Source organism: Populus euphratica, unplaced genomic scaffold (genome assembly GCF_000495115.2).
Source record: "Populus euphratica unplaced genomic scaffold, PopEup_1.0 scaffold187.1, whole genome shotgun sequence".
In the NCBI taxonomy this organism is placed as follows: Eukaryota; Viridiplantae; Streptophyta; class Magnoliopsida; order Malpighiales; family Salicaceae; genus Populus; species Populus euphratica.
In genome coordinates this window covers 147,122-163,595 of record NW_011500070.1, presented here as the reverse complement: position 1 = coordinate 163,595, position 16,474 = coordinate 147,122, and the positions used below count along the sequence as shown (strand labels likewise).

Genomic DNA, 16,474 nt, shown 5'->3' with positions numbered 1-16,474 from the left:
TAAATAGTCGACCCATCAAAGGAAACACGTTTGTATTCCACATGATATGATTTGACTTTGGAACCATAGCTTGCTCGAGTGGTTCATCTATCTTTATTTCACAGTGGAAGACATCAACTCTCGGTCTAAATTTAGCCGTTGTCTCCTGTCGTCGTTGTAAAAACCTGATGACTTAAAAATTGTTCTTTAAAGGGTATGAGAACCGCCCGGTTTTAATTAAGGTGCTGTTTGTTTACGCGGCTACGGCTGCGTTTTAATTAAAACGCAGTCTGCAGTCGTTTGGTAAAGAAAAAAATCAGTTTATTGTACATGGTCCTATATAACTTTTACGTTTAAAACACAGTTAATGAAAGACTGCTTTTCATTCACTGTACACGTTAATTGTACTGTTCAGTGAACAGTGCAATTAACATAAACAGTGCAATTCACTGCACTGTTCACAGTGAATTGCACTGTTCACGTGAACAGTGCAATTAACGTGTACTGTTCATATGGTTTTTATTTTTTTTTCATTTATAATGTAATTATAAAGAGTTTAATAAAATAAAAAAAATATTTTATATAAAGTATTATTTATTTCATGATATAATAGGAGTAATTAATTCTATAATAGTTAAATTTAAAATCATCAATATTAATATATATTTTTAAAAATTATTTTATAACTTCAATTTAAAAAAAAAATTTAATCAAACACATTAAATTACTTTTTTTTCAACTTCAATTTCAACCACAGTTTTAATCAAACATCTATTTTTTCAAACCAACCTCAATTAAAAGTACTTTTTACAAAATAACTTTTTTCAAACCACAACCACAACATCTACCGCAATACCAAACACACTCTAAAAAGAAAATCTTCGGGTTTTGAGTTTCTAACAAGTCAATCTTAAAATTAATCGAGTTAACAAGTTAATCTGATACTTTAATTAGAAAAATTAGATTTTTTTTTATTTTCTCTCTACCCTGAACTGATCAAGACTGGCTAATTAACTATTAGATACAACTAAAGTTTTACAACTAAATTTTTTTTTTTCAATGAAAGCTTTAAAGGACGGTGGATCTAATATGGATGGTCTTATACATTATTTAATTATAATGGTGAAAGAGAATCTTACCTTATTTTATATAAATAAATAAATAAACAAATGGATACAGAATTGTTCAATTAAATCTCCTGTTTTTTGGTAGAACTTAAATAAGAAAAGATTTTCATAGAGGAACTGCAATGAGGTTTATTTTAGTGATTTTTGTACAAAAATAAACAAGACAACGACTGCCCCCCTTCCCCGATACATGCACAGAATAAAATCTGAAACAACTCCCTTTCTTGATAACTAAATAAAGAGAAAATTTTATTGTAGGCTATTGAGAGAACAAGAGGGGGAGGCATTTGGGACCGACCATGAACTCATCATAGACAAAAAAACAGGAAAAAAAGGAAGATCGACGAAAACCAAATCTAATAGGGTTGAAGCATACCACTAGCATCATCACCCAAAAGAACCATGACAAGAGGTAACATACGTAAGTGCAGAATCAACCTCAGATTTTAACATGGTGTGTAAGTTCTTCAAGCCTTGTTCCCTGACAAAACACCAACCAAGGTTTCAAATGCCACATATGAAGATCCACCCTCCAACAATGCTTTCCTGCCAGTTTCACTCATTGCTTTAACCTTGCTTTTCACGTCACTAGCACCTTCAATCACATCCTTCACTGCTTTTGCTACTTGGCCTGCCTTCACAACCTCACCGCCATCCTTCCTGTAATCCATTTTCATTTCAATTGCCACTCCGGCGTCCTTTACCAATTGGAATGCATTGATTTGTTGCTCACCATACAAGGGCCATGTTACAACAGGCACACCATACCAAGTACTCTCCAAAATTGAGTTCCATCCACAATGGGACACAAACGCACCTGTGGCTTTATGGGCTAAGACTTCAACTTGAGGAGCCCACCCACAAATAAACCCTACATTTTTTGTCCTGCCCAGAAACCCTTCTGGCAAAAGCTCACTAAAATCATTAACTTCACCGGGGTTCAAAGATTCTTGAGAAGGTGGCCTCCTGATAGACCACAAGAACCGTTGGCCACTTTGCTCAAGCCCAAGTGCAATCTCTTTCAATTGAAGCACACCGAAGCTCCCTTGACTTCCAAAGCACAGAAACACCACTGATTTCTCTGGCTGAGCATCGAGCCACTTCATGATCTCTTCACGTTGGTTCCCATCAGCTACAGGACTGTTTCCCTTGTGATCAACCACTGGCCCCACAGTGTAAACATGGGGTACACCTGCCTCGCCATTAAGATAGTTAACAGCATGGGATTCTAGCTCTGCAAATGTATTGACAATGATACCCTTTGCCTCCTTGAATTTCCTAGCATGGCTTACGAAAGTTGAATACCCACCATCATGGAACAACAAACTTGGCAACACCCTGGAGGGAACTGGGTTGATGTAACTAGGGATAATAGAGTCAGGATCGGTTGGTTTGTAGGTGACTCCTCCCTTGTCAAATCTATCAGGAAGGTAAAGCATGGAACCAAGAAAAGCAGCACCAGAAGCAAAGAAAATATAAGAAGGGACACCAAGGTCTTTGGCAACATCAACAAAGGCAGTACAAAACAAATCAAGAACCAAACCAGCAAGTTTAACTGACTTGTTGGACAAAACATGGTTGACAATCATATCCTTAACATGGTTCTTATGATCCGCAATGAAAACTGACACAAAATGTTCAGGACAAGCAAGAACATCTTCTAGGGGTGGTGGGGTTACAGTAGGAAGACCAAGGAATTGAAATTCTGGGTGAGATGCATTAAGTTTCTCAACATAGGTCGTAACATCATGTGCAAATGGTGGGGACATAAGAAGCATTGTGATGGAGAAACTGTCATCTCTTTCAAGCAAACGTTTTGCAAACTCCATGACTGATACAAGATGACCAATTCCTGGTGCTGGGACGAAGACCAGTGCATTCTTGGTTGTGGTGGTTTGAGCGGGTGCCATTTTTGGCGGATAAGGAAGGTTTTTGGCTTCTGTGTGATTTCTTTTTTTTGGATAAATAATATGGGATTGGGTTATGGGGCACTATATATAGTCGGAATTCAATGCTCGTTTGCTCTGAAATTTGGTTGAGAATATATTGATCTTCAACAGCTCAGTGCTGCCATGCGTTGACGGTTAGGTGAAGAAAAAATAGGGTCCCTAGAGAGATTTTTTTATTAATTTATTTTACAATAATTATGTAAGGACTCTATCATATAATAATTGTTTTTGGAAAAGGTGACTGTAATTGATATTTAACCAAGGAGAAGCTAAAAGGTGTTGTCCCCACTTCAAGAAAAATGAGGATAAATAGCTGTGAATTATGTATTCCAAAAACATAATAATTCTTAAATACGAGAGTATAAAATTTAAAATATTTTATGAACTAAATTATTTTTTTATTGTTTCATGCTTCGAGATAAAAAAAAATTAAAAAGAAAAAAAAAAAAGCAAGAGAATGTAGCCCTGACCAAAACCCAGGCCACCAACCCAAGAGGTGTCGTTTAGCTGGGTTATTACCCATCAATTATAAAACGACAACTTGGTAGTGGTTGCCTCACTTACCATGTCAGTCTTCTCGTAAAGGCAAAAGATTTGTTTCTTGTCGTTGCCCCTCCTTGCATTTGCGTAACAAAATCATATTCTTAGAACTTTTATTTATGCGTTTATTCTGCTAAAAAAATAATAAATTATGATTTAATTCTTTTTCAAGATTTCTATCTCTCTCTCTCTTTTATGTTTGACCTCCTTTAATCTTACAATTTGATTAATCAAATTATGTTAGGATTACCGTTAAAAAACAGTAATTTACTATGGTATAAATTATTCATCAACTCCTGCTCATTATTAAAAACTCGGCCAAATCTACTCATAATTAATTTTTTTTTTTAAGATTTCAGTAATGATTTAGACAAATCAATTCAAAATAATATTATTTTAAAAAAATTAAAAACTTAAAATGATATTATTTTTTATTTTTTAAAATTAAATCTTGTTTGATCTTAATTTCAACCTGTAGTACTCGTTAAATAAATTAAATTTAATAGATTCAATTTAAGATTAATAAATTAAATTATTAGCGCTATTTCTCATTGTTCATAACAAAATGTTTCAGATTAAAAAAAGAACTTTAAAAACTTTTAAACGTGCATGTTTTGCAATCCTAAAGACAATAGTTTTTATTGTGTTTATAGAAATTGAAAAAGTAAACATTAAACGAGGTTGATAAATGTTGTTGGACTAAATGAGTGAAAAAAGAAGAAGATATATTAAAGTTGATGAATAATACCCTCAGTATTAAGCTATTGTGCAAACAAATAGCTTAATACTTAAATGAACAAATTGTGAGGATATGAATATTTAAATAGAAATATAAAGGAAAGACTCTCAGGTAAAAAGGACTTAAGAAAAACAAAGTTCTTTCAACACCTTATTTTCCTAAGAAATCATAGTTAATTAACCTTTAATTAGAACTAAATCATTGAAAAATAAAACTAAAAAACTAATAATTTATGAAAATGAACAGTGCATCAACACAGTACCATCCACAATAATACATAAACAGTACCTGCCTTTATAGTAAAAAACAAAGCCCACACGTTTTAAGTTATAGTATAATAATTTCGAGTAACTTCTTCAAACCTTGTTTACCAGCCATTGACTAATCAAGTATCCAAAAGTAGCATGCTCTAGCAGAGCTTGCCTAGCCTTCTTACTCACTTCTCTAACCTTGTTTTTCACTTAACTAGCGTTTTCTATCAAGCATTTCACTGCTTCCTACATCATTTTCCTTCATAAGGTTACTTTATTCCAAATCATATTTAAAAAATTTAATTTTGGAATCGAAGTCTTTTTTTTAAAAGGTTCAAAGTTAAGATGATAATTCAATAATAGATAAATATAGCTTATATTTATATCCAACATTTCTAAACTTGGTAAAATACCAAGTCTAAATAACATCTCTCACTTTTAGACTCAATATTTTTTAATGTAGTTAAAAGTAGAGTTTTAATGAGCATGAGTTTAACAAGCTATCAGATCCAATATCATTAATTTCAGCTAAATAATAAGTCTAAGTAAACATGAATCAGATAAAATGTCAAACTCAATATCTTTAAATTAGGCTATGCGTTGAGCCTAAGCAGATATAGGTTTGATGAGCTACCAAACTAAATATCCTTGGGTTTCGTTACACATTAAACCTAAGCAAACATGAGTTTGATAAGCTGGGAGATTTAATACATTGAGTTTAACTATGTGTTAAGTTCAATAAATTTAGATCTGATAAGCTGTCAAACCCAATATTATTGGGCTTAACTACGTGGAGAGCCCAAACAGACATGAGTCCGATAATCATTATAGGTCTCATATTAGGCCATAAGACTTTGATTATTTATTCTTATGACTTTTAATATAAAATATTAATGTCAATGATATTCATTTCTCTATATTTTTAGATGTATAAAAGTCTTCTAAAAACCTATCATATTTTCTTTACCATTAATATTGGCTAAGAAATATTTTATTATTTATTAATGTTGTGTAAATGATATTTATTCTTTATTAATATTGTTAGGAGAAAATGACTTTCTAGTATATATATTCCAATAAAAATAACAAGGTTCAATGGGTTATAAATAACTATAAAGTTTACAATCTCTATTTTGTACAAAAATATCTTTTTAATTTTAAAGCATTCATCACATCAAAACTAAGAATAAACACTAATATTTTTAGAATAAATATTTTTTTTTCTCATTTATGATTATCATTTGTTTAAAGATTACTTACCTTGTCATCTTTAGATCTCTAAATCTCAACAATTTTTCAAGTTATATGTTTTTTACAACAAGCTACAAATTTCATAAACCCATGAATAATAGAATATTTTGCTAGAACTTATAATTAACTAATAATTCAATTGCTAAAAAACCATATTTCTAATTACTTTGAATTTTGTAACACCGTCACCCAATTTATAATCCATTTTCAACTCAATAGCTAATCCCAAAAACTTGACCAATCTAAATGCATTAATTTATTGCTTATCATACAATGGCCGAAGTTATAAGAGGCACACTGTTACAGTGTTAAATGTGCACGGGGGGAATTGGGGCCTGCACGCAGATGCGAATTCGGCAGCGCAGGAATTTGGGGCCTGCATGCAGTTGCGAATTCGGCAGCGAAGGAATTGGGGCCTGCACGCAGATGCGAATTCGGCAGCGCAGGAATTTGGGGCCTGCATGCAGTTGCGAATTCGGCAGCGAAGGAATTGGGGCCTGCACGCAGTTGTGAATTCGGCAGCGCCAGATTTGTGGCCCGCACGCAGAAGCGAATGGGGCAGTGCAAGATTGGACAGCCTGCACGTAGATGTGCATTCGGCAGCGCAGACATGGGGGTCTGCACGCAGATGCGGATTTGGCATCGCAGTATTTGGCGACCGTACCCAGGGTGCGCACTCAGTAGCGCACGAGAGCTTGCGTAAGTCAGGGGCTTGACTTAGCAAGATCTAAAACTTGGACGATGGATTGTCCAAGGCATGTGGGTGATTTAGCAGCAGATGAAGCTAGGGCTGGCAGATGGAGCTGCCAGGCGAGCATGCAGAAAGTGGGAGCATAACTGGGGTGTTTCCAAGTTGCTGAAATCATGAAGCACATGGGGGGAGGAAGTTCTCCACTATATCCTAGAAATGGGGATATGGGTGAGCCACAAATGATCATGGGGATCATGGGGGAGTAAGTACCTATTATGTCCTGAAATATGGGGATCATGGAGGTGCCCTGCAGCTCACATACTTGGCTATAACTGATGATGGTAATTCTTTGCTGTATAGGGAGAATACATAGAGAATAGAATGCATAGAGAGAAAATAACGTATGTAAACTTGTTGGTGTAGCATGCGAATTCTGTGCATAGCACACGTTGTGTAATCCTTTGTTGATGAGATAAATAAAGGTTGAGAGGTATTCTTGTATTCTTAGTGTGCTTGGTTAAGAGCAATTCTACTTGTGTATTCCGCTTGTCTTTAACATGGGAAAGTGGGGAAACCTCTCGGGTGAGAGAAACACTTAGTTAATAGGTAAACACGAGTGGATAGACGAGGGAAGGCTGAGTCTAGCGAGGGACTAGGCTGCCGCACGGGTTTATTCGCGTGGCGAAAAATTACCCCGTGACACGCACCATACCATAAGCTTTCCAAGATTGAGTACCATCAGCAATGCGATACAAATGCAGCTATTGCTTTATATGCCAAGAACTGTACTTGCGGTGTCGAACCTCATATATCACGCTGACATTTTTAGATCTTCTGAGGAATCCTTTTGACATGATCTCCTAACAGGAACTTGCCCTTGGATGGTGGTTTCTAAATGGATCATAAGAACTTGTGTGAACTCTGCTTGAGCTCATTTGGTATGTCTTTCAATTGGGGTTCACCAAGGTATGTGGTTTGCTAACTCAGTTGTGGACACATGGTGGCCAAATTTTGCTGCGGGAATTAACACTAGCTATGGTTTCTTCATTCCAGTAATAACCGTAGGAAAAGGTGAATGTTAAGTTTATTGGTATAAGAGTCAATCCAATTCGACAGGTTAGTCCAGTGATCTATTTATTCAAAGTTCAGCTTGATGGGTTAATTTGATGATCAGGTCATCATCATAACCCACTAACTCGAAGCCTGGCTTTGCCGAGTTAGTTAAAAAACCAGTTATATTTTTACCGAAACAACAAAGTTGTTTAAGTTTTTATTTTCTTAACAAAAGCTTTGGATGAATTGAATCAAACCATCAATCTATGACCCTGACCTTGAGTAGAGTAGAATCCTGAGTCATATATTATAATAATGGTTATGTGTGAATTATAAAATAGAAAGCAATGACAAATTGATCTCTCGAGAGAGAAAAGGAAGATGAATTGTCCACGATAATGAAGAATTCATGTATAACTTATGCTGGTGGTTTGAATTAGGTGTGGATTTGTTATGACTAGACTACATGGATTGTCTACCAAAGTTGTTTATTGATCAATAATTAAGTTCAAGAAGAGGCTTGATTAAAAAAAAAAAAAATCCCATAACTTTTGATGTTCTTGTACACACTATCAAATTTGAAAAGAAAATTCTAAAGATCGAGACCCAAAAGGCCTCCAGAACTTTTAGTTTTTCTTTCTTGTTATGTTGATTTTTATCAAGAAAAAATATTTAGTAAAAAATACAAACTATTGAACATAAAATATTTAGTAATAAATTTTTAAATTAAAGATTAGATGTACTTGTGTTTCTTTGGTTTTTTTTTTTGTCCGCATCACATACTTTCAAGTAATGGCGTCACTACGCATGTAAGCAATTTGCATTAGGTGGTGTGATAGATTTTAAGGCCAGTGTTGGGTCCCTTGATTTGTTCCATCACTTTTTGTTTGTCCATCAAGAACTATTGCTTGATTTGAATTCAACTCTTAATGTTTCGCTGTGCAGTACTGAATGATTTTTAAAATATTTTTTAAAAAATACATTTTTTTATTTTTATTTTTTATATTAACTCATTAAAATAATTAAAAAATATAATAATAATTTTGACTAATCTTTATTTATATGGCATGCCATTAAAATAGTTTCCTTTCATGCTTCCGGGGATATATATATATAAAAGATGAAAAAGGTACGGTCATTCCATAACGCCTCAACTTTAACAGTTCAACCAAGTTCATCAGAACTAATGTTGGATAAGAAATAGTTAACTACAACATGACCAAATCAAACAAACTATATATATGATAAAGACTATAACTTAATTTGATTAGAGGAATGAAATTAAGCCACAGTAGGCATTGATGATCATTGATGGAATCAACATGGTAGATAAGGCTTGAGCTCTTCAAGGTTTGCTTCCTAACCATTGATCAATCAAGTTTCCAAAAGCAACATAAGAAGATCCACCCTCCACCACAGCTTTCTTCGCCATTTCACTGGTTTCTTTGGCCTTGTTTCTAAGTTTACCACCTTGTTCCATCATGGTTTTCACAGCTTTTGTTATCACCTCCGCCTTGACAAAATCTGTAGGACAATCTCTCCTAAAATCCAACGTCAATTCCACTGCTAATCCCAAGTCTTTCACCAGCTGAAATGCGTTCATGTGTTGCTCACCATATAATGGCCAAGTTATAATAGGCACGGCATACCACAAGGCCTCCAAAGTTGAGTTCCATCCACAGTGTGATACGAAAGCACCTACTGCTTTATGTGCCAAGATTTCTACTTGTGGTGCCCATCCACATAGCATCCCAATATTTTTAGTTCTTTCCAAGAATCCCTGTGGCAAGATCTCTCCATAGTTGTCAAAAAAACTAGCTTGCAGCTTCCCCTTGGAGGGTTTCAACCGGAGGGACCATAAGAACCTATGTCCACTCCTCTCGAGCCCGATTGCAATTTCTTTCAGCTGAGCTTCATCAAAGCCTCCTCCACTCCCGAAGCACAAGAACACCACTGATTTTTCAGGTTGATCATCAAGCCATTTCAAGATCTCGTCACGCTTGACGGCATCGGATCCTGACAGACTCTTTCCCTTGTGATCAATCAATGGCCCAACATTGAAAATTGGTGGTATATCATCTCTAGCCAAAAGAGCACTAACTGCATGCGACTCAGCTTCTGAAAATGTATTAACAATGATACCGTTTGAGTACTTAAACTTTCTTCCATGATTTGCAAAAGACTCATATTCCACATCGGTGTGCAATAACGGCAGAACACGGTAGGGCACGGGATTTGAATAACAGGGGATGATATAGTCAGGGTCAGTAGGGCTAAACTTAGGCTCACCCATGTCTTCTCTATCTGAAAGGTAAAGCATCATGGCAAGAAAGGCAGCATCAGAAGTGTAAAAAACATGAGAAGCTACCCCAAGTTCTTTTGCAACATCAATAAAGGCAGTGCAAAACATATCTACAACAACACTAGCAATTGGCGCAGGGTTGTGGGCCATGACTTGGTTAACAATAGTATCTTTTACAAGGGTTTTGTGATCATTGATGTAAGAAGTATAAGCACTTGCAGGTCCTACAGCTAAAGCCTCTGGAGGAGGTGCAGGTATGGTCTCAGGAATTTCAATGAACCTGATTTCTGTATGAATTGAAGCAAGCGATTTGGTGTTCTTGCTTATGCTACCGGAAAATGGATTGTGGATGGCAAGCATGGTTATCAAGAAACTGTCATTTCTCTCAAGAACCATCTTTGCTAACTGAACAGCTGATACAAGGTGGCCAAATCCAAGTGCAGGGACAAAGACTAGCTGTGTTTTCTTCATTTTGGAGGTTTTGAATGTTCAATATGGTGATCCTTGTTTGCCTTATAAAGGCTCAAGGCCACAATGCCAGCTGTTATGATTTTTTTTTCCTTTCTAAATTGATCATCAAATTGGATATGACAACTATTAGATTGATTTCATAGAAAAACTTTCATGTGACATTTGTTAAATAATCTAAATTAAACAACAAAGAGAAATACAAATACGAGAGAGGAAAAGGCTAGTTTAATTAATCACTTTATTTTAAAATTATATTTTTAATCTAAATATAAAAAAAATTGTATATAAACTAAATTAAAAATTCTATTCAACCCAGAAAAGGAATGATATATTTATATTTATTGACGAAAAAGAGTGAAAGAAATCATAAGAGAGGTCAAAAACTAGGGGCTCAAGTCTGGACACCTTTAGACATGAAGTGGCTATCGATCAAATCAAGCGGGCATCTTTACTGTCTCCGACGTGACAAAAACTTGGCTAGTCTTTTCCCTTGCTAGCTGGTGGCTTCCATGCATTTAGTGCCTTCCCTGCCGAGGGTATTTCTCGCAATCTCGATCACCGGTCACTCCATTCCATGCTACGGCTTCCCCGTTTGCTGGACTAGATGATCTCTGGAAGCTGACACCTTGATTTTCTTATATTTGAAAGCAGGTATATATACCTTTAATTCAGGCTATAAGGTATAAATATCCCTGAACTATTGATATGGTTTAATTGTCACCTGCTGTAGTATTTGAACTAGAAATCTTTCTGTTGCTTTTCAAAAAAGCCACCATCAATCGTGAATTCGTTCATCACCAATGTTTTAAGATTTGAAATTTTCAAATTCAAAACTCTAATTTTTTAATTTGTTTTAAATTACAATATTATTTTTTAATAATAAAATTTACAAGGTTAAAATATTTATTTTAGTTATTTTTTAAATTGATTTGATAATCAAGTCGTGGTAGTCAAGTTTTAGTATTTTAGTGATAAGTGATTGATAAAAAAATTATAATCCAAACACATAATAGTTCGTGATATCTATGTTAGTTTAATATATATTTGTAGTTAATTAGTTGTTTATATGTGATATTATTATATATTATATAAATATTTATTTATTATTAATAAAAACTTATTTTTTTTAAATATTTATATAATATTGGATTAATAAATCAAGAGTAAAGATAAAGTTTATAGAACAAAAATGCTTTATAAATAAAATTATAAGGTTGTTGAAATTATGAGATTTCTATTGCATCAAAATATTATTTTTAAAATAATCATAGTTGATGCTCTCTTAAATACTAGAAATTCATTAAAATTGTAAAGACATATATATATATATATATAATGTTTTTTCTTTTATAAAAGAAAATAGTTATTTTCATAAGTTGAGATATAAATGATACCTAAAATTAATATATAATTATTTGTCATAAAACATGTACATTGAACTGATTTACATGAGAATTTCATATGAAAAAATTATATATATCTATGAAAAGATTCACGTGATGGTACTATAAGTGGTCATTAAATTTGAGATCACTAAATTATCTTATATAGAGAATGTTATGCTTTGATTATGTTATATTTTTATTTTAATTAAGGTAACAAAAAGATAGATATTGGGTATAATATGAACTATATAAATGTACTTAATTGATCAAGAAAGGATTTATCACTTTAAGTGAATTAGAAAGAATATTTTATTTATTTTCAAATATTATTGATTGAGAAATTCTTAGTCAAGATGAAATGAAATTTAAAAATAATATTCAAACGATCAATGACTATTATATAGAAAATAAACATGATTTAACATCGCCTATATACTTCATGTTTTAATGTTAAATCAAAATATTATTGATGAAATGATATTCATTACACTGAAAAATCGGGTACTGAAAGGTTAAATCAAATCACTAATGGCTTTTCTAATATTTAAAGGAATCAGGACCCGTTACTAGACGATACACTTGATCTTCAAATATAAATTAATTAGTTAATTATTGAATTGATAATAAATTAAACTATTTAAGTTATTTAATTAGAATTATAATTTATATTTGGACCAACATATTAGAAACCTGATAAGTCACGCACGTTAAGAATGATTAGTTATAAATTAAATTAGAATGATTTAATTAAGTATGATTTAATTAAACTATATTTTAGAAACAAGGAATAGAATATAATTAATATAAGGATTATATTTCTAGACCTAAAACAATAAAGTAAAGACTTGATTGATTAAATTTATAAAATTATTCTTAAATAATATATGGATATTATTTAAAGAGAAAATATATATTTTATTATTTATATGGTCTTTAGGGTTCCCTATAAATATAAACCTAAGCCTATTATTTTATAAGTAATAAAGGATGATTGTTTGTCAAACATAAAATCTATGAGTAACTATTTTTTTTAAATAAGAATTTATAAGATTTCTCACAAGTTGTTTATATGAATTATTGTTGAAAACTGAATAATTGGATGATTTATAATTTATGAAAATCTAATTTTTTAAAAATTATTCAAAATAAAATAAAAAATCAAATATTTAAATAATAAACTCTAAATAATTTTAAATTCATCTAACAAAATTCTAGTAACAATATCCTATTAGTGTGTGTGATGACAGCTTAATATATTGACTCGTGCGAATTCTTGCATGGTAGGTGTTATGGTTTTAAATTGAGGAAGGACATAGTTTTTAATGTATCGAAATTGACTTAATAATACATTACTATTAAAAGAAGAAGAAGAAGAAGTAACAAAAACAACAACGATTGATTGTGATTGCCTTTAATAGCTAGATAGTTGCATGGCCAGAAAGAATCCAAAGACAATAAATACATGATGATATTCTGTTGTTTAAATTTATTAATTGGCAATTTCGTAGGAATTTCTGAAGTGTTGAATTGTGGATGAAGTTTTTTTTATTAAATTTTAATTTTATTCTATTCTATTCTATTTTTCATTGGTAGTTATGAAAAATATTATATTGCTATTTATATTAAAATTATTGACACAAAAATTCTATTACTATATATTATGATTATCGTCTAAAATTACTTTACCGATGAAAAATTCCTCACCGACATTTTCAATTATTTATTTTTTTTTTTGATAATAATATTAATTTTATGCTCAGGTTTATAATTTTATTACGAGTTTTATATTAAAAAAAATAGTATCGATACATAAACTTTCAAGTCAAAATATCACATTTTTAAGAGAGAGAATACAAAAGGCAGCGCCTAACAAGGCGAGTCCATCTAAGCTATTACATGCCCAACTATTCTGATGGCTCTTGTTTTCAACTACTAATGAAAAACAAATTCTAAAAAGTAATTTTTTATACTTTTAATTCACTTTATGCATTAATTAAAATAAATTATACAATATTGAGATAATTCCAAATGATAGTCTCACTTCATGCATAAACTAATATAAGCTTAATTTTTAATGTATTTATGGATGATTTTATTGATGTGATCCTGAACTAGTGATTTTTAAAAATTAAATTTAAAATTGATTTTCACAAATTAAATTCAGAATTAGCTAGTTAAATGACATTCTTAGAGTTAAGATGACTGTTTTTACAGTGACGGGTGCCTGTAAATTGGGCCGTGAGGGATCGACAAGCCACGGCAATGACCAAAAAGATAAAGGACGAGGAGAAAGATAAAAAGGTGTGCATAATTTGTGTAATATGGTGGGACAGGGATAATAATTTAACATGAGACTTTTGAATATTAACCGCAGCCTACTTATTTATTGAATATATTTTAAAAAATAATATGATATATTTTTTTTAAAAAATACACACATTTATTTTTTGATTTTTCTTTTAATGTAATTATTTATTTTTATTTTTATTTTTATTCTGTTAACAAGTAACATCATTAAAACATTTTAATAATATTGTAAAGATATATTTCTATAATATTGATAAATGTTCATTTTTTATATTGAATTATTATTATTTTTTTTCATTTTATTTTATATTAATATTTTATTTTATTTTCTAATTATATTATTAAATTAACCAATTTTATTAAATTTATTTAAGATAATGACCTGAATATTATTTTTTAAAAAATAAATACATATATCATTTTAGTATCTTTTATGCAATAAAAAAAATAAGATTATCCGCTACGCTACGTATTACGGAACACCAATCTAGTTTTTATATATAGCCTCTGTGTGTGAGAGACCAAATTTGTGGACACGCTAATTTTGGCGTTGTTAATGACTTGTCTTGATGGTAGATTTTGGAGCTTTTTTGCGTTGAATGACGTTCAAAGACAACAAATTCACAAGATAGTTTCAGCACAGTGTTGCTACGAGATGAAAATATGAACAGAGACGAGCTGGTGATGGCGAAGAGACACTCGGCAATTAAAAATTGGTAAGAGCTCAGTTGACATGCAATGGTGTGTATGTTGGGCCTAAACATAGTTTGGATTTCTTATATTGGGCCTAAAATGGGCTTGGATTTTGCATTCATGGAAATCGGGCTTCTTATAAAGGTGATGCATTGGTGTTGAATGGTGTAAATTGTTCACATCATGAACATTAAACATGATGATGATGATAAAAAAAAGAAAAAAAAGAGTAAAAACATTATGATAAAAAATGATGAACATGGCTTGTTGTTTCCCTTATTGCTCTTACCTTAGGATATGAATGATGTTGTGCATTAAAGCATTGGACAGTGATGGTGTATGAAATTGTACATTGATATTCAAAATGGCCTCACCAAACCTTCTTCTTCTTGTCCCAATCAAACCATTTCATCTCCCTACCTAACCTTTCCATCTCCATCTAACCCTCTCATTTCACATACCAACCTTCATTGTAGAAGAACCCTGAATGTTGTTTTGGCTAGATGTAGGTATTCCTTACTTTAGACATTTAAATGTCATTTAATAAGAAGGATGAGTATATAAGATTGTCAAGAAAGTTTGCTTATTTTCATGAATTTTTACCAAGTAATTCTACCATCAATTCTTAAATTTTGTTTGAATGATTGTTAGGTTTTAGGAATTGATGGTAGAATTACTTGGTAAAATTTATAAAAATTAGTTTAATTTAGTTTATATATAATCTTTTTATATTTAGATTAAAAAATTGGATTGTGGCATTGACCCTGAGCCCTTATAAGGCAAACGAGGATCACCGTGTTGAACATTCAGAAACTCCAAAATGAAGAAAACACAGCTAGTCTTTGTCCCTGCACCTGGATTTGGCCATCTTGTATCAGCTGTTCAGTTAGCAAAGATGGTTCTTGAGAGAAACGACAGTTTCTTGATAACCATGCTTGTCATCCACAATCCAATTTACGGTGGCATAAGCAAGAACACCGAATCGCTTGCTTCTATTCATACAGAAATCAGGTTCATCGAAATTCCTGAGACCATACCTGCACCTCCTCCAGAAGCTTTAGCTGTAAGCCCTGCAAGTGCTTTTACTTCTTACATCAGTGATCACAAAACCCTTGTGAAAGATACTATTGTTAACCTAGTCATGGCCCACAACCCTGCACCAATTGCTAGTGTTGTTGTTGATATGTTTTGCACTGCCTTTATTGATGTGTAGAAATCTTGGCACATAAAGCAGTAGGCGCTTTCGTATCACACTGTGGATGGAACTCAACTTTGGAGGCCTTGTGGTATGCCGTGCCTATTATAACTTGGCCATTATATGCTGAGCAACACCTGAATGCATTTCAGCTAGTGAAAGACTTGGGATTAGCAGTGGAATTGACGTTGGATTTTAGGAGAGATTGTCCTACAGATTTTGTCAAGGCGGAGGTGATAACAAAAGCTGTGAAAACCATGATGGAACACGGTGGTCAACAAAGAAACAAAGCCAAAGAAACCAGTGAAATGGCGAAGAAAGCTGTGATGGAGGGTGGATCTTCGTATGTTGCTTTTGGAAACTTGATTGATCAATGGTTAGGAAGCAAACCTTGAAGAGCTTAGGCCTTTCTACCATGTTGATTCCATCAATGATCATCAATTCCTATTGTGGCTAAATTTCATTCCTCAAATTAAGTTATAGTCTTTATCATATATGTAGTTTGTTTGATTTGGTCATGTTATAGTGATGTATTTGCTAA

The 16,474-nt window shown here is 32.6% G+C and overlaps 3 protein-coding genes across 4 annotated transcripts; 1 reads left to right on the top strand and 2 right to left on the bottom strand.

The window, feature by feature from the left end:
• Window positions 1-1,326: 1,326 nt before the first annotated feature.
• Window positions 1,327-3,092, bottom strand: LOC105108404 (anthocyanidin 3-O-glucosyltransferase 2-like). The gene has a single exon (XM_011002702.1). It carries the CDS (start codon window positions 3,014-3,016, stop codon window positions 1,574-1,576), a length of 1,443 nt encoding a protein of 480 aa, XP_011001004.1. The 5' UTR covers window positions 3,017-3,092; the 3' UTR covers window positions 1,327-1,573.
• A 5,654-nt stretch (window positions 3,093-8,746) lies between these two features.
• LOC105108403 (anthocyanidin 3-O-glucosyltransferase 2-like) lies at window positions 8,747-15,839 on the bottom strand. 2 transcript variants are annotated; one of them, XM_011002700.1, is made up of 2 exons: window positions 15,760-15,839; window positions 8,747-10,368 (listed from the first exon to the last, which is right to left on the bottom strand). In XM_011002700.1, exon 2 carries the CDS (start codon window positions 10,351-10,353, stop codon window positions 8,926-8,928), a length of 1,428 nt encoding a protein of 475 aa, XP_011001002.1. In that variant the 5' UTR covers window positions 10,354-10,368; window positions 15,760-15,839; the 3' UTR covers window positions 8,747-8,925. The 2 variants fall into 2 exon arrangements, with proteins under 2 accessions (XP_011001002.1, XP_011001001.1); XM_011002699.1 differs by having other exon boundaries at window positions 8,747-10,362; window positions 15,754-15,835.
• LOC105108447 (putative UDP-glucose flavonoid 3-O-glucosyltransferase 3) lies at window positions 15,559-16,328 on the top strand. The gene is made up of 2 exons (XM_011002766.1): window positions 15,559-15,814; window positions 15,952-16,328. The coding sequence occupies exons 1-2, from the start codon at window positions 15,559-15,561 to the stop codon at window positions 16,326-16,328; spliced, it is 633 nt and encodes a 210-aa protein (XP_011001068.1).
• The last annotated feature ends 146 nt before the right edge of the window (window positions 16,329-16,474 follow it).